Source organism: Diabrotica virgifera, chromosome 2 (assembly GCF_917563875.1).
Source record: "Diabrotica virgifera virgifera chromosome 2, PGI_DIABVI_V3a".
Classification (NCBI taxonomy): Eukaryota; Metazoa; Arthropoda; class Insecta; order Coleoptera; family Chrysomelidae; genus Diabrotica; species Diabrotica virgifera.
This window is the reverse complement of record NC_065444.1, coordinates 74054110-74073979: the sequence shown is the minus strand read 5'-3', so window position 1 is coordinate 74073979 and position 19870 is coordinate 74054110. Positions and strand designations below refer to the sequence as shown.

The window sequence follows — 19870 nt, the reverse complement described above, 5'->3', positions numbered from 1 at the left end:
AATGGAGAATACGAAAGACAGATGTGTAGAGAAAAATAAAGAAGAATGTCTATTATAAATTTTATAATAAAACTATTTTGAAAAAAAAATTATGAAGGTGAAATGATAGAGGAATATAGAAAGAATGAATTAGGATGGAAAGATACACTCATGATATAGTGAAAGTTAAGCTTTGGTGATACAACAAGAGGTAGAGGGGTGAGAAAGAGAAACATACAGAGGAAGGGAAAAAGAGGATGAAAAATAGAAAGGAGAGAAGAGAAGACATCTGCAAAAGAGGGATATGCGTTTGAGTGAATGTATGAAAGTTAGATGTGTTCAGGGGGTGCTACATATATAAGGGGAACGTGAATTGATAGATGTCAAGAGAGAAAGAAAGAAGAAGGTCTGTTACATATATCATATAATTTTAGAGCACAGAAAGTTAAGGAGAATGATATATGAAGGAAAAGAGACAGAGTAAAAACTAACAAGAGTGAGAAAAGTTAGGAGTGTCGATATAAATACAGTAGGCTGTGAGAAGTTAAAGAAAGAGAAAGAAGGAGAAATGCATATTTTAGATCACAGAGTTGAAGAAAGGAAAGGAATAACATGAAGTGAGATGGAATACAGATTAAGAAAGGGGGAAAGATAGAGGGAATAGATATCAGTGAAAAATGAGACAGGGGAGAAGGCAAACAACTGTACAAGACAAGATGAAGGAGAATCGAGAGCTGTCTAATGGGAAAGAAAGAAGAGGGAGGGAGGGAGGGAGTAAAATTAAGAAGCAGCTATAAAATAAAAAAGATAGGAACAAAGTTTATTTTATCTATCATTTTCATTTTAAAACATAAAAACCAGTTTTAATAACATTTGGAAGGACGAAAAATGAAGAGGTAAGAGGAAAAGATAGGTAAATTAGTGAAGAGAGAAATTAATAAAACAAATACTGTTTGGGGTGGAATGAGAGTAAAGGAAACAAGTACAAATTTTTTCCTAGCGCAAATTGTAAGACAATTGGCCGTCCACCGCTGCATAACGATCGGCTATGGAATGTAGCAATAATTCAGAATTCCTTTAATGTATAGAGATCTCTTCTTTTTCATCGCTTTCCGTCATTGTAGATTAATTTTTAAATGATGTACGATGAATGTTTAGTGCAATACATTCGTTAACTTTTGTATTTTTTAGGAATGTTACCACCTCGTTGAAGGGTTCAAGTTCATTTGTCTGGATATTGCTGTCACTCAAACGAGTGTTTCGCTGTCTATTCGAGAGACTTTGTCGTTGCCATGGGATGGAACCTGTACGTTCATTAAGCAGAAATAATGAAGAGCAGATTGAACATAGCACAGATAGCAAAAAGAGAGAGATATATATTGTTAGCTATTGGTATTTGAAAAATTTTATAGTTGATCAATTTTTTCTTATAAACTTATTCGTGACGGCGAATAAGCTGTATTTACTTGAGATAAGTGAATAATATTTGAAGAACACACGATGTTGAATTAGTTTCTACAAGTAGGTGGATAGCTAAAAGAAACTTCTAGTCTGATTTGTAGTATTCCTGTACTATAGTTGCCTTTCGAAGACTTGAAGAAATGTTTTGATTCCTTGTTTCGTATTGCTTATTGACTTCTTTACACCATTAGCTGAACTGCGACCGTAGACCAGTAGTTCAAATGCACAAATTTCAAAAATGTCTATAAGCAAATCCTCAAAGTGCCTTCCTGTATCTTTATAGTAACTGCAAACTATTTTGATATAATATCTAAATAAATAAGTTGTGTTTTAAAATCTTTTGGTGTTTCTATTGATGTAATCATTAAAAAAAAATTGTGCTTTAAGAAAACAATATGTTTAACTTCAACTGCATTGTGTAATGTTTATAACAACCATACCAACAAATACATTCCTACATACATTCCTAAAAACGCTTGTTAAATGAAAATTTAGGGATTTAAAAAATATATTAATGTATTTTTCAAACATTTATTACATCTTCGTTGTGTATTCAGAGAAACCTATTTACATACATACCATGAAATGACAGCTCTGATAATTTAGGCGTTTTTTAAAGAAAGGTTTACTTGATTTGAAACTTTTATTGATCTGTGATTGAGTATTTACATTTGCCTAGGCGTTCCATGAAACATTCTTACCAATTTTTCTAACAAATAAAGCCATAATAGTGGGATTTTGGCGATTTTAAAGAAATATGGACTTATTGATGACTTTTAGGCAAGTGTTTAGAGATGCCTATCTATAGCAGTTAGTTTTACGGAAACTTCTTACCAACTCTATCAACAAATAGAGCTCTAGCAATTTTGGCATTTTTAAATAAATGTTTACTTACTTTTGAATTTTTGTTGACCCACGACTGATCATTTAGTCTGTTAGCCTTACGAACTGCTAAGCCTTAAAATGCTTTCTGTATGATAATTTAGATGTGTTTAAAGAAATATTTATTATCTTTTATTGATTTTCCATCGTATTTACATTTATCAGTATGCATTCCAAAACTCTTACCATACCATCTTTACCAACAAGTAATTTAGGCTGTTTAAAGACATATTGATTCAAAAAACCTTTGTTGAATCATTAAATATTTAGAGTTGCCTATCTATAGCCGTCCTACAGAAATTTCTTATGAACTTTATCAACAAATAGAACTATTAATTGTGTGTCTATATTCGTTCCATAAATACTACATGCTTTACCAAAAACTAGAGCCTTAAGATGATTTCTGTAATAATTCAAGTATTTTTAAAGAAATATTTCCTTATGTTTTGTTGTTTTTCCATCGTTTACAATTACCTATTTGTGGCGTTCCAAAACACTTCATACCCAAATTTACTAACAAGTAATTTAGGCTTTTTTAAAGACATATTGATTCATCTTTAACAATTATGTTGATGTATTAAGTATTTAAGAGTTGCCTATCTATAGCAGTTCTACTGAAACTTCTTACCAACAAATGAAGCTCTAGGAGTGTTTGATTACTTTTGAACGTTTATTGACCTGTGATCTATTACTCATGACCTTCTTTTAAACTTTTATTGACCTATGATCGGGCATTTACATTTGTCTGTCTCTAGACATTCCATAAATACTTCATGCCAACTTTACCAAAAACTAGAGCCTTAAAATGATTTCTGTTTGATAATTTGGTCTTTTTAAATCTAAAGGACTTTTTTGTGTTTATTTTCCATCTTTTGCGGTTACCTATCTGTAGGCGTTTCATTCCATCTTTAGCAATAGGTAATTTGTTCGAAAAACTTCATAACATCTTTAGCAACAGGTAACTTATACAAGTATAGAGTTGCTTAGCTACAATTGCATAGCCTTCCTTGAATCCACCTTTTTGACTTTACCTTTAAATACAACCATAAAAAAGCTTACGGAAGGTAAGCTTATATATTTTCTCCTTTTTTATACATAAAAAACCTTTGAACTTATTGATGTACACTGTACAGTTGTTTTCTTTAAGGTTTCTATTTCTAGCCAGCTATTTCAATTGTTAAAATCTGTTAAATATATTGTATATATTGCTAGTGTATTTGTAGATAAACAGATATCTTTTCAATACGAATATTTTTCTTAAAAGATGCTAGTAGTTCAAATGTAACAACAGAGTTGGTGGTTCCCATTTACGAATGATCTTGAATTGAAGATCTATTAGTTGTATGCCTTATTGAGTGGTAAAACGGATTTTTATCAATCTAGTTTACTTTCTTCAACACTTAAAACTGGTCTTTCAGATTGCTCTAATATAAAATTATTTGTAAAACGAAATCTAAAGAGCCGGGGATCTAAAGATTTCTTACGCTGGAAAACAAATTCTGGTCACAACGTAAATCCCAGCTTTCTACAATTTACAAAGCAAACGGACGATAAATGGATAGACGTGGGAAATCTACAATATGCATTCTAGATACCTACAAGAAAACCTTACCTATACCTATGACACGTCAATTTATCTATACAGGGTGATTGATTAGTGGGATAAAGCTTCAGAAGATCCGCTATACTAATAGATAGCAATGAAAGTTAATAACACAGTGGCAGACCAAACTTATGTTTTTTAAAATAGAACACCCTATATTTTATTTTAAATTCGAAATCCTGTTAACTTCTGCATCACAAAAATATAAAGCTTTGTTATGTTTTACAGGGTATTTACAAAGTTATAACCAATTTTATATGAAAATCGTAACAAATTCAACTCCCTGTATAAATAAAAATAAACAAAACAGCAATGGTTTATTAATGCTATATTTTTTTACGTATTGTCAAAATTTTCAGGAATGATTGATATTGCTAATTTTCGTTATATCAAATACAGGGTGAGTCAAAACGCAAGTACCTTATTTTCTCAGTAATTTTAAATAGAACACCCTGTATTTTATATCACTATTAAAAAGTACCATTACCGTACTTTAATTTTTATATAAAATTCCCTATGTCTAAATTTATTAGTTTTCGAGATATTTTCATTTTTCAATGGACCAGTAGCGTGGTTACCCAAATCACCAGAATTTAATAAACTGGACTGATTTTTTTGGGGTTAGGTTAATAATGAAGTTTATAAAATAGCTCCAACAACAAGGGATGAGATGAAAAATAGAATACAAAGTGTATTTCGATGTGTTAATTTACAAATGCTTCGTAGAGAAAGTAGCTCATTCAATGATCGTTTTTAGGCGTGCATAAATGTGTTAGGAGGTAATTTTGAACACCTTTTGTAATTAAATATTAAAAATATTTTATTAAAAGTAGCTTCTAATTTTTTCAAACATGTTTTTTTGCAAAATGTATTACTGCTAAAATATTTTTCGTTCTTTATTTGTTACATTGTTACATTTACATACAAAAGTAGTGTTTAATTGTCTTCACAAAATGTTGTATTTTATGTTTGTCTGTTTTTTTGTAAAATTTATTACTAATTTTCTTTCTTTATTTGTTACATTTAAATAAAAAAAGTAGTTTTTAATTGTTCAAAAATGTGGCATGTTGTGGTTGTGTGTTTTGTAAAATGTATTACTAATAAATTATTTTTATTTATTTATTTGCTACATTGTTATATTGATTACCGGATTGATAATCAGTAATCGTCAATTGTCAATTCAGTTATGGCTTACTTAAAATTTAGATAAATTTAGACACCTAAAATAATTTGCTCTGAAAAATGAAAATATCTCGAAAACTAATAAATTTGGATATAGGGAATGTTATATAAAAATTAAAGTACGGTAATGTTACTTTTCAATAATGATATAAAATACAGGGTGTTCCATTTAACATTACTGAGAAAAAATGTACTTGCGTTTTGACTCACCCTGTATGTGATATAAAGAAAATTAGCAATGTCAATAATTCTTGAAAATTTTGACAATGAATAATAAAATATGGCATTAATAAGCCGTTGCTGTTGTGCTTATATTTATTTATATAGGGAGTTGAACTTGTTACGATTTTCATACAAAATTGGTTATAACTTTGTAAATACCCTGTATAACATAACAAACCTTTATATTTTTGTGATGGAGAAGTTAACAGGATTTCGAATATAAAATAAAATATAGGGTTCAAGCATAAAATAAGCATTTAAAAAAAGCATAAGTTTGGTCTGCCACTATGTTATCGAACAACCTGTAACATTATAACTAATTTTGTAATATAAAGCTCAAAGTTGGCTACAATTTTTGTTATTAACTTTTATTGCTATCTGTTACTTTAGCGGATCTATTGAGCTTTACCCCACTAATCAATCACCCTGTAGAGCGTTTCACGTTAAGAACGGAACGTTGCGTAAATAGAGCCACGTATTTCTTATAGACGATAGTGGAGCGCCGATGCCACGCCGTCTGATTAGAATGAATATAGCGGCAGTCTAGTAGCAACACGTGCCTGAGAGTTTTGGCAACACTGATCTGCATAAGCCGAACGTTCCGTTCTAACGTGAAATAAAGCATAGGTAAAAATCCAACGAATTTGAATCCTAGTACTCAATTTTAGAAACCCAGATCTATCCATTTATCGTCCGTTTGCTCTGTAAACTAGAACGCCTCGGATTTAGGTTGTGACCAGAATTTCTTGTCCAGCATAAGAAATCTTTAGATCTCCGGCTCTTTAGATTTCGTTTTGCTTTTAATAGATGTCGCTGTGGAGTCTTTTGCAAATGATCTTTGATAATTTGCTAACATGACAAGGAGATTGGGTTTTGATTCAAAGCACACCACGGGCCATTTTGATGAGTCCAAGAGGACGAAATGTGCATAAATGGATGGTGATGGTCTCTGTGTCGAAACCAAATCTTAAACTGTCTATAAAATCATTTGTTATTGACGTAACTTGACGCTGCAACTAAAATGTTAAGCAAGAATTTACTAATTTTTTGGTGGATTAGTCATGTCTTTTACAAAAGTAGAAGAAAAATATATATTTTTCTAAAAGAGAAGCAATACTTAGTTCAAACGAAATAACAGATTCGGTGATTCCCATTAGCGAAATATAAGCATGGACTGAACTAAAAATAAAATTTTACCAACCATCACTTATTTCTTCTAACTTTTCCTACTTCTAAGAATTTGAGTGAAGTATTCGTTTACTTCCTGTCATTTGCTTTAGTTATTGCTTTCGCAAAGATATTTGGATTAATTTGTTGCGATACACACCAAAAGTTGAGCATTTTTAATTTTTATCGCTTTATCTATTTAAATTGTCGATCAGATTAGCCAAGTGGACTGAGGAGCAAGATTGACAAATCTAGTGGATATGCGGTGGAGGCGATCGAGGTTCGAGCCCCAGCCCGGTGAATAGAAAAATAAAAAGGCTGACGTCGTAGTCTAAAATTCTAAAAAGAATCTACGACTTGTCTGGAATAAGCTGGTGTCTGATAGGCCTATGGAGGAGCGGTACGGCAAGGGATAAGGGCTTGCGGCTCGGTGACACTCCTCCATAGATCCCTACCGGAAGGGCGTTGACGCCTAAAAACGGTGTATAACTATTTAAATTGATGCCTACGATGTTCTAATAGTCGGTTTCACTAACGTCAAATAAGACCTACTTTCTTTATTTATCAAATAAATATTTATTCTTAGAATAAATTGACTTAAAATATTCTTAGAATAAGTTAACCTCGCTTTAAATGTCTATCACAAAGAAAATTCTTTGTCGGTCAATTTAATGTTTCCACCTCCTTTTTTTGTATTTTTTTGCTTTTTATTGATTTCAGTATCTACCTATGTATGTATGTGCGTGCATAAGTATTATATTATGTGCGCACATGTAGGTAATCTTATTGTATTTGGAATATTGTAGCAAACAGAAATTTATTATCTATCGTGGCTGAATGGATCAAGTAATCCACAGCCAATAAGGAAGAAAAAAAATTCTTCAGTTTAACTTTAAATTATAAAAGTTGTATTGAAACACAATAATATTATAATCAAGTAATCAATTTTATTCGACCAATAACTATTCACATATTTATTTGTAGTAGTTTATTCGATTAATAAAGTTATCTGACCAATAAACTGGCAATCTACATTTTACTAACGTCAAATAACATTTTATTTATTTATGAAATAAATATTTTCTCTTCGAATAAATTGACAAGTTAATCTCGCTTTAAATATCCATAACAAAGAAGATTCGTCAGTTTAACTTTAAATTATCAAAATTGTATTGAAACGCAATAAAAATATAATCGACTAATAAATTTTATTCACCGAATAAGGATTCATTGATTTATTTGGTGTTGGTGAAACTGGCTCTAAGACATTTGCGATTGTTAGATACACTTTTACATAGCATTTTACTGTATATTTGATAAAGTTTATTGAGAATTACAATGGACTGTGATAGTTGGGACGTCAAATCAATGTTGGCTACTCTGGAAAGGTTTCCAAACAAAGCAAAAATCTGTCAAAGATTCACACGTGGTGTTTGTTTTCGCTTTTATAATTGGAATATATTGCTTGTGGGATGTTTAATTTTTACAAAATGGTAATGTGTTGGGTACCGTGATTATAATCAATGCTAATAGTATATTTCCCACCATATTTCCAAATAGGACTGGTTAAGAACCTGAAGAAACGCAGTAAGTACTATGTAGTGTGTAAATCATTGATTTTGTGTAAGGACATTTATAAAATTAAAAGCAATATGATTGATGTGACTAACAAGGATAGTGTCTTTAGAAAAAATGTGCAGATGATTGTTAAAACAAAATAAAATTAAAAATGATTACACAAATCACGTGTATAAGCAATTGACAGACGTCAAACTTTTGCTTTGTGTGGAAACCTTTTTGACGTCACACTATCACGGTCCATTCTGCCAAAAGTTTTCTTGCACAGTCAAATACAAAACGTTTGCAAGAATTTAGCAAAAGTTTTTTGTCATGTACTCTGTTATTGTTTTTAAATATTGATATTTATGGGGAAGTCCAATCACTTATTCTTTACTTAATGAATTGTCAACATCATGTAATACAGTGTTGAAAAGTCACCCGAATCTGAAGACTTAAAGTGACATTATGCAGATACTTTTTACAAACTATTCTTGTCCTGTGTTTTTTATTGTAAAATTTATAGCTAATATTTGAATAATAGCAGTACATATCTGCCACTTTATTGTGAATTACAATAGCTTCGAAAGAACTTAATAAGCAATATGAATTTGTCTGTAAAATTGTACTATTTTTTGTTTATAATATAATTTGGCAATTATATTACTTGCAAATAAATATACATTTTCTGCTACTGATAATAATTGGTGTTATTTTTTTCCTAAATCCTTTCATTTTTTACTTCCTTATAAAACCGTTGCACATTATCCAATTTTGATATTGGATAATTGGCTACATTGAGGTTTTTCCACGCTAATTTGCTTTTTGGTAGAGGATTGCACATAATTTTCCCCTTTGTTGTCATATTCTAAATTTGACATGTCATGTCTATTACAGCGAGCATTTTATTGGCTAGAGTTAGTGACGACTTTATATGACTTAATTATTACATTTGGTGAGATTGGAAATTGTAACTGACGTCTATCATAATACTGGAGGTTAAATATAATGTCAAAATATTGTTTTCAAATTATAATCTGGGAAGACGAAATACATTATTATATTATTGTTTTAATACAATTCAATTAAAATATCACAACAATTTGAATGTGTGTGTTTTGTGTTTTATTGGCACTGGTTTTCACAACCAACTGGCCAGTGATTTTATAGACAACTTATCACTAACTCAGGGGAGTAATGTGTAGTGTGTGTGTTGAGTAAGTGTCTTGTTACTTTGCAAAGTCGACGTCATTGTCTTTGCAAAGAGACGCTAATTATATCCGAACGTCTGCGGTCCCTCCGGTGAGTACCGATTTCACAAGGACAGAACCTATTTTCATTTATTAATTTATAATAAAGGAAAAATTTCTGACCCTGGTGAGATTCGAACTCACGACCATTCGGACCTTTCGATCCAAAGGTAGGCGCTTCCAACAATTTGAATCAAAATCAAATTAAGGAACTAAGGTAACATAATCTAGTGTGTAGACAGTTTATATTTTAACCAATTTCACATCTATAAATAAATATCTTACAATAACCTTCCATAGGACAACATGAGTTTGACATTTATAGTACAAATACTTATCTTTGATTCACACTCTTAAAGACAAGGAGAAGTAGTATTCGCTGTGTGCAAGTACTTGGAGGGGATACGAGAAACGATCGTGCGCGAATAGCGGAGAAATCTTGCAACTTTCTTAACATATTTTTTAAATAATTCATATTGTCAATTTGACGTATATTTCTGTCATTGAAGAAAATGGGATTTCGCAAATGTTGTGTTATAAATTGTAAAAATTATATGTTGCTCCACAATATTGATATTATATGCAATTATTAGAGTGAATTTAATTAATTGTATTTTGCTTGTAGTACTGCATTTTAATAATTAATTTTATTTACAGCACACCTACAATGTTTACCTTTTAATAAAATATCCTCAATCTTACTTTTTGTTTTTATTCTTTTTTGGGCTATGGCCTTGACAATTATCCAGTAACCACGACTAATATAATTGGCCAATATAATTAAAATTGCTAAAAATGTTTCTGAGCTATGAAACCAGGTGTCGCTCTTCCAAACTTGCACGGTCCCAACAGCCGGTAGCTGCTGTAGTAAATAAATATATGTTTTTTTGTTTGGCAACAGCGCTTTCCTGATAAACTTGACAGAAGCGAGAAAACTAATATATGAGGAAAAATGTGTTGAATTTATTTGCCGTCAAGTTTGTACCATTGGGTTATGCTGTCATTAAATCTGTGACATACACGCCTAATTGTTTAAATTGGACCATATAACAGCTATTATGTAGTACGAAGTTTAGGGGATTTTGTTCTGTCTATAAATAAAAGTGATTTCACCTAACTGTTGGGTTTACCTTGTACATTTTTCCCATCCTGTATAAAGTTTAATTTGGCGTCTTACAATTATTCGAAAAAGAAACACTTGGAGTTTCGGACTAAATGTTTCAGTATGGTATAACTAGACCCAAACCCAGACATCCAAAGTGAAAGTTATCCTTCAACGCCAAAAATTATTCTATATGGTCCACATAATGTTCAGAAAAAAGTCACACCATTTTGAGCGTCGGGTTTGGGGGGGGGGGAGAGGAGGGAGAAATCGGTAAATTCGTAGTTTTTTACGTTTTTCGTAAATATTTTTAAAACTATACGATTTAGCATAAACAACCTTCTATACAAAAATGTTCTACATTAAATTTGAAATAAAAAATCCCTATGCATAATCCTTCTAAAATGAACGGTTTCAAAGTTACTATACTAAGTTTACAAAGGTAGTATAATATAATTGGTCCAAAAAAAGGCATAACCTAAAAATCCAAAGTAAAAGTTTTCCTCCAACACCAAATTGTTCTATATGGTCTACATATTGTTCAGTAAAAAGTTACACCATTTTGAGCGTCCGGTTTGGGAGGGAGATGGAGGAGAAATCGGTAAATTATTAGTTTTTTTAAGTTTTTCGTCAGTATTTCTAAAACTATGCTTTAGCGTAAACAACGTTCTATACAAAAATGTTCTTCATAAAATTTAAAACAAAAAAGTTCTTACACATAATTGTTATAAAATCAACAGTTCCAGAGTTACGGAGGGTGAAAAGTGGAGGTTTTCGATACTTTTTATATTCTTTGGGCAATTCCCTACTGATTTTCTTTAACAGGATTGTGTTTTAAAAATCAAATTTGCTATTTCAGTGGCCGATGGTATGTTAGTAATAAGCCCTTGAAGAAACGTCAACCTCACCACCCAAAATTATCATCAGTTGCCCAAAAAATATAAAAAGTATCGAAAACCTTTACTTTCACCCTCCGTAACTCTGGAACCGTTGATTTTTTAACAATTATGTATCTACTCTGAGGAAATCTTTCAAGAAGCAGTGGATGATGTTGAGGCCGGAATTCGAATTAACGGAGAATGTATCAATAACATAAGATACGCAGACGACACTGTGGTATTCGCTGACAGTTCTGAAGCCCTGCAGGAGTTAATGAACAGAATCGCGGAAGTCAGTCAGAGATACGGACTTTCACTAAACACTAAGAAAACAAAGTGTATGATTATCTCTAAGAACAAACAGCAATTTGGACGAATCAGTGTGAATGGTCAACAAATAGAAAGAGTAAAAACATATACCTACCTTGGTACGAACGTCAATGAAATTTGGGACCATTCTATAGAAATCAAATGTAGGATAGAGAAAGCAAGATCTGCATTTCAAAAAATATCAAAGTTGTTCAAATGTCATGATTTGTCGATACCCATAAAAGTCAGATTACTACGATGTTATATCTTTCCTATTCGCGGTGTGCAAGTACTTAGAAGGAATACGCGAAACGATCTTGCGCGAATAGCGGAGAAAAATTGTAACTTTCTTAAATAATTCATATTGTCAATTGAAATTGTCAAATTGACGTACATTTCATACCTATTGTCATTTAAGAAGAAAAATTATATATTGCTCCACAATATTGATATGATATGCGATTATTATATAAAGGTAAATTTAATTAATTGTATTTTGCTTGCAGTACTGCATTTTAATAACTAATTTTATTTACTACATACAATTATTTACGTTTTAATAACATAACCTAAATCTTATTTTTTCTTCTTATTATTTTTTTTGGACTATGGCCTTGACAATTATCCAGTAACCAGGACCATATGATTGGTTAACATAATTAAAAGTGCGAATAAAAATGCAGAGCGTAGAAACCAGATGTCGCTTTTCCGAACTTGCACGGTCCCAATACTGTTGTACGGAGTTGAGTCGTGGACTCTCACAGACGCCACCTGCAAGAAAATTGAGGCTTTTGAGATGTGGCTTTATCGTCGAATCCTGAAGATATCTTATACCGACCACATTACTAATGAGGGTGTTTTGCTGAGAATGCAAAAAGAAAAAGAGCTGTTAATCAAAATAAAAACAGCCAAAATCGAATACCTCGGCCACATCATGAGGAACAGTGAAAGATATGGACAGCTGCAACTGGTCTTACAGGGAAAAGTAGAGGGAAAGCGAGGACCAGGAAGGCGAAGGATTTCGTGGCTGAAAAATCTACGTACGTGGTTCAACACAACCACTACAAATCTTTTCAGAGCAGCAGTGTGCAAAGTACAGATTGCCATGATGGTCGCCAACATCCGAAACTAATAGGCACTAAAAGAAGAAGAAGATGTATACGAACTTTTTTGTTTTAAATTTTATGTAGAACATTTTTTTATAGAACATTGTTTACGCTAAAGTATAGTTTTAGGAATATTGACGAAAAACCTAAAAAACTACTAATTTTCCGACTTCTCCCCCATCTCCCCCCCAAACCGGACGCTCAAAATGGTGTAACTTTTACTAAACCATATGTGGACCATATAGAACAATTTGGTGTAGAAGGAAAATTTTATTTTGGATGTCTGGGTTAGGCCTTTTTTTGTACCTTTATACTATACTACCTCCGTAACTTTGGAACCGTTCATTTTAGAAGGATTATGCATAGGACCTTTTTTATTTCAAATTTAATGTAGAACATTTTTGTATAGAGGGTAATTCATACTAAACCGCACAGTTTTAGAAATATTGACGAAAATCGTAAAAAACTACGAATTTAGCGATTTCTCCCCCCTCTCCCCCCAAACCCGACGCTCAAAATGGTGTGACTTTTTTATGAACATTATGTGGACCATATAGAACAATTTGGTGTAGGAGGATAACTTTCACTTTGGATGTCTGGGTTATGCCATCTTTTGGATCAATTCTATCATACTATTTATTTACATAGCTCTTGAATCGGGATAAAGCAGTCTAATAGCTGTAAGGCTTAGCGTCCAAGGAATCTCAGTTTAGGATTTAGAAAGTTTCTCAGTACTGTTGCGGATCAGATGCGATATGCCCTTCATTACATAGAGAACTGGTGCCTAAAAGAGAACCTTCTCTGTGAACCCTTCCAAAACTAAATTGGTAGCCTTCACTAATAGGAGGAAGCTTACTGGATTGAGTGAGCTGAAATTATTAGGGGAGGAAGTGGAAAGACCCATGAAGTTAAGTATCTAGGGGTAACCATGGATTCCAAACTCGATTGGAGCACTCATATTAACATTATAACCAACAGGCCTAAGCGACTCTTCTGGAACTACAGATGAGTTGTATGTAAAACCTAGTGGTTGAAACCAAAGGTAATCTGTTGGTTACTCAGATCAGTGATACGATCGACAGTTACTTAGGGTTCAGTACTTTGGTGAAAAAAAAAACGGATTTGCAATCTTGAGTGACTTCTCTCACCACCCTACAAGAAGACAAGCGCTTCTAAATACAGTGATGAGCGCACTAGTAACCGGCAAAATAACGCAAAAGATGGAAAACGTAGAATTAGTCAGTTTATCCATTTTCAGACTTATTTTGAACGTACATTTTTTCACCCCCGAGAAGGGGTAAAACTCACCCCCAGGGCAAAAGCTTACATTGGTACACTATTACTTTTCTTGCTTGACATGTTACCTATATAAATGCCAAATTTCATGTTAATCCAAGCGATTCTTTAAAATTTAGAGCAAAAACCGTGATTAAATGTACTACTTGTATTTCAAACAATTGCAAATTTCTTTATCAGTTTAAAATAAATATTTTTGACCAGGTAAAGAATTAAGAATAAATTGTCGTCTGAAGACAAAAATTACAAATATAATCTAAATACAATACTAGTAGGTGATAAAATATTCCCAAATGAAACGTTTTGTATCTATTAGCATTGTATAACTAGCTGTGTAGTTAAACAATGGCAAATTACAATGCTATTAGTGAGAATTTCCCTTACCAGGTAAAGAATTAAAAACCCTCATCTGTAAATACAATACAAGTACGATTGACACTTGTCAACAACGCCGTCGTTAAGAGAATTTAAATTTCGTCGTTACTAAAGTATTAGAATCTATGTGCGTGTTGCCATCTACTCAACGAATTGTTAAACGTTAGTTCCTTTGGCTGTCATCTATTTTAACTGCAGCGTGCTAATACCCCCTTATGTTGTGAGATAAAAAGAGGTGAACCTAGTGGAGGTGTTAAATTTAGCGATAGTAACTTATAGATTGACATTATATTGATTGTTCCCCACCTTTAGATGTATCGGACGAGTTTGAGAAAGGCCACTATCGCAGTGACAGTTTTAGTTAACATACTCCTCTGATACGTCTAAAGGCGGGAAACATTCAATATAATGTCAATTTATATGTTACTATCGCTAAATTTAACAAATCTACTAGTTTTATTTCTTTTTATCTCACAACTTAATGTGTTTTCCATCTTTTGCGCTATTTTTTCGGTTACTAGCGAAAATAATCAAAAAAAATTTTCCATCACTGTATAATAAGAGCCTTGAATAGTACAGGAACGGCTTCTTTGAAGGTTATAACACTTTTTTCCCTCTGCTGGAATTATACAGGGTGTAACAAAAATACAGGTCATAAATTAAATCACATATTTTGGGACCAAAAATAGTTCGATTGAACGTAACTTACCTTAGTAAAAAATATACACACAAAAAAAGTTACAGGCCTTTGAAGTTACACAATGAAAATCGATTTTTTTCGATATATCGAAAACTATTAGAGATTTTTTAATGAAAATGGACATGTGGCATTCTTACGGCATGAACATCCTAAAAAGAAATAGTGAAATTTGTGCAGCTCATAAAAATTTTATGGGGGTTTTGTTCCCTTAAACCACCCAAACTTTTATGTACGTTCCAATTAAATTATTATTGTAGTACCATTAGTTAAACACAATGTTTTTAAAACTTTTTTGCCTCTTAGTACTTTTTGGATAAACCAGTTTTAATCGAGATGCAGCTTCTTTTTTAATATGTTTACATAAAAATTTTATTGGGGCTTTGTGCCTTTAAACCCCCCAAATGTTTGTGTACGTTCCCATTAAACTATTATTGCTGTACCATTAGTTAAACACAGTGTTTTTAAAACTTTTTTGCCTCTTAGTATTTTTCAGATAAGGCACTTTTTATCGAGATGTGGCTTCTTTTTCAATATGGTTCAAAGTATACCTCAAACTATAATTTATAAATAAATTTTCATCTTATTACCAAGTCTCTAAAATCGTACTTAACAGTACACAAATATGTGGTGGATTTGACAAAGTATTCAAAATATCTCAAAAAGAACTAACTTTTCGAAAAAGTACTAAGAGGCAAAAAAGTTTTAATGAATAACATTGTGTTTAACTAATTGTGCCACAATGTTAATTTGATTGGAACGTACACAAAAGTTTGGGGGGGTTTAAGGGAATAAAACCCCCATAAAATTTTTATGGGGTGCACAAATTTCACTATAATTTTTTTTTAAGATTTTCCTATCATAAGTATGTCACATGTCCGTTTTCAATAATAAACCTCAAACGGTTTTCGATATATTTAAAAAAATCGATTTTTATTTTGTAACTTCAAAGGGCTGTAACTTTTTTTAGGTGCACATTTGTACTAAGGTAAGTTAGGTTCAATCGAACTATTTTTGGTCCCAGAATATGTGATTTAATTTATGACCTGTATTTTTGTTACACCCTGTATATTTCGGCGCTAGCCTTTATATGATCATCCTGAGACTCAAAGCAAACAATACTTGGAGACCGAATTATGTATTTAATAGCCACACAAACACTACTGGGACTATACTTGAGGAATCCATATTTATGATAAACTCAGATATGATGACACCAGAACTAATCTTCACTGGGAAGATTAACACAATTATGCCATTTAGAAAACAAAAAGTCCCAAATATTAATGAGGACTTAATATGGTTCACTGATGGATCTAAAACTGCCCATGGTATTGGATCAGGAGTCTTTGGGTAAACATATAAATATGTAAAATAAATCGTGTATAGCCTGTCAATAGGTCAATCAACAACTGTGATTCAGGCTGAAGGTTTTGTTTGATGAAATCATAGATAGAGACCCTAAAGCAGATAATCAACATTTACTACACAGATAGCCAAGCGGCTATTCTGGCAGTAAAAAACCCACTCATCAAATCAAAACTTGCGAGGAACTGCAAAGATCTCAACAACCTGGCAAAAGATTTTATAGTGTCTTTAATGTGGGTGCCGGGTCATGAAGGGGTGAATGGGAATGAACGAGCAGATCTGTTGGCATAACAAGGCTCGAGAGAAACCTTTGTATTGGTGCGGAAACCTTTCTGTGTCATAACTAAAGATGAAACAAAAAACGAGGTTCGGAAGTGGCTGATAGGGAATCATCAAAAGAAATGGAGAGCTTTCTTCTTCTTCAAGTTCCATCTTCTATCGAAGGTTGGAAATCATCATGGCAATGCGGAACCTGTTGACTGCCGCTCTAAATAGCTCTGCACTACTGCATTCGAACAATTCCCGAAGTTCATAAGCCAGGATGTTCTTCGTCTTCCCACATTTCGCTTTCCTCGGATTTTGCCTTGCATAATAAGTTGTAATAATGAGTATCTTTGCCTTCTCATCACATGTCCTAAGTACTCAAGTTTTCGTCTTTTGATAGTTAGTATTATTTCCAGTGGATTTCCTATCCTTCTAGTTACTTCCACGTTCGACATTCTTTGAATTCATGATATTCGTAGGATTCTTCTGTAACACAAAAATTCAAAGGCGGCCAACTTATTCAAATGGACTTGTTTCAATGTCCACGCTTCCAAGCCATAAAGAAGAGTAGAGAACACGTAACATCGAAGCATCCTTAGGCGTAGTTCTAACCTTATATCCTGACAACAAAGAAACTTTTTAAGTTTAATAAATGATGCACTGGCTATTTCAATACGTGTCTTAATTTCTTTAGTTTGGTCTACATTGGATTTTATCCATGTTAAGTATTTGTAGTTATCCACACTCTCAATTACAGTATCTTCAATAGTTAATTGGATGTTTGCGTGTGCTGATTTAGTTATGATCATGCATTTAGTTTTCTTTAAATTCATCTTCAGTCCGTACTCACGACAGCGTTCATTAAGGCGTTGCATTACGTTCTGTAAATCATTGTTGTTATCCGTTATTATTACTGTATCGTCTGCAAAACGTAAGTTGTTCAAAACTTCTCCATTGATAGATATACCTTCTACTGAATCTGAGAGTGCTTCGTGAAATACCGCTTCACTGTAGACATTGAAAAGTAGTGGAGACAGCACGCAACCCTGACGGACTCCTCTCTGTATTTTGATATCTTGGCTGTCCTGGTTGTCACTCTTACCTTGGCAGTTTGATTCCAATATATATTAGATATAATTTTCATATCACGACTAAATATTTTTGCTGTTTAATATATCTACAAGCTTTTTATGTTAAACTTTATCAAATGCCTTTTCAAAGTCTACAAAACATACGTACATATCCTGATTCATGTCCATGCATCTCTGGGACAGCACATTCAAGCCCAACAAAGCATCTCGTGTGGTCATACCATTTCTAAAGCCAAATTGTGTGTCACTGATTTCATATTCGAGAGTTTTAACAATTCTGCTGTGTATTATTTTCAAAAATGTTTTAAGTGTGTGACTCATTAAAGATATTGTTCTGTGATCCAAGCAGGTTGTTGCACTTGACTTTTTGGGAATTGCTACAAAGGTCGATTGCAGCCATTGTCTGTGGATTGTGCCAGTCTGATATATTACATTAAAGAGTTCAACGATTACATCAATACCATCTTCATCAATAAGTTTTAATAATTCGATTGGCACATCATCATTATCAATGGAAAGCCACTCAAGGGTAAATCCAGACTAAAATAGTAATCAAGAATATTGATAAAAAACTGTCGAGCAATTTGATGAACCTCAATAAATAAGAAATGAAAACAGTCACTGAAATGGTGACTATCTGTACAGTGCCGTTTAAGAAACCACCTATACAAACTAGGTAAGATGACTGAACCATGGTGCAGAAAGTGCGAAATGGAAGAAGAAACTGTCGTACACATCCAATGCCATCGCAATGTGCTAAGTGAAGTGATTCACGGGTCAACTGAGGTTTGAACCAGAAGAGATTCTAAAACTACCAATAAGAAAACTGTTTGCCTTAAAAAAGATACAGTACCTACAAAAATGTAAGGTTTTTTGATTAACGATTTGGTTTTTTCTTCCATTACTGTATCTCTTTATCATTTTCGAGTTACATGGAGAAAAAGGAAGATTTTTAAGAAAATTTAAAAATTCACTATAATTTGATCTTATTTTTTTCATTTTAAGCCCGTTCAACTTTTTGAACACGACGCCCATTTCAATCTGGTAGATGAGGGGTTAAATAAATATACTTCGCATTTTATTTTAAAATAAATTAGTCATCACGTTTTTTTTTTTCACAGTATCTCACTTAGTGTGAATATAATCGACATTTAACAGTGCTCGTTTTAAAGGTCTTTTCAAGCACTATAAAAGATATTCATAGCATTATACCTTTAAAATCGACCATATCTCTGTTATTTTAAGTTGAACACACCGATTTGAGCATACACAAAAAAATCTCGTTTCATCTACGATCTCTTTTTGTATTATAACTAGAAGATTTATAAAGAAACGAATCTCTTTGATTTTTCATAAGCTATAAATATCTCATCTCAAAAATTTTAAATTTCTCACAATAAAGTCAGTCCTTTTACAAGTACCAGAATAAAGCCTTGTACCAAGAAAGCAACGATTATCTGCCACATATTACATAGTTAAATTTACTTTACTTAGAAAAATACTTCACTGAACAAAAAATCGTCTCATTAGATTCAATGATTTCTAAAAAATAGTATTCTGAAGATGAAGATGATAATTAAGTACCCCCTTTAATATCAAAATTTGTGGTATCATAATCACAAAATTAACTTAATCTTAATTAAATTTTTCTATAAATCATTCAAAGTTATTTTAACAAACTGTAATTTTATCACCTGAGATTCTTAGATAATTTTAAAAATCAGCTGCTATGGGTAATGGGTGTTGCATACTAATGACTTCTTTGAAATGAAATGTTTGACGTTTAATCTGTCAAACAGCTCTTAAATGCCGATCGAGTACGAGCTAGTCCGAGGATATGCCGAGGACATAAAAATGTAACTCACATTGTTGCCAGCTCTAAAGTTTCTGAGAAATTCTAATTTGCAGCGTACAGGATTTTTAGTATTAGTTGGTAAAACGCAAGAAAATCTTGAATAGCTATATAGAGAGAGAACACAGATTAAGTGTTGAAGATAGTTTTAATAATAATATCTTTCATGCTGTAAAATCTTCATCATAATAATTGACAAGACAATCCAATGGATCTTGCTCTGCTCGTA

At 32.4% G+C, this 19870-nt stretch overlaps 1 protein-coding gene across 1 annotated transcript in view; it reads left to right on the top strand.

Moving 5' to 3' along the window:
- LOC114329487 (PR domain zinc finger protein 10) overlaps positions 1 to 8757 on the top strand; it is a 75690-nt gene extending 66933 nt beyond the window's left edge. The window contains exon 12 of the mRNA XM_028278612.2: positions 1171 to 8757. Coding sequence (XP_028134413.1) covers positions 1171 to 1190 — 20 coding nt within the window. The 3' untranslated portion in view covers positions 1191 to 8757. The remainder of the gene's footprint in view (positions 1 to 1170) is intronic.
- The last annotated feature ends 11113 nt before the right edge of the window (positions 8758 to 19870 follow it).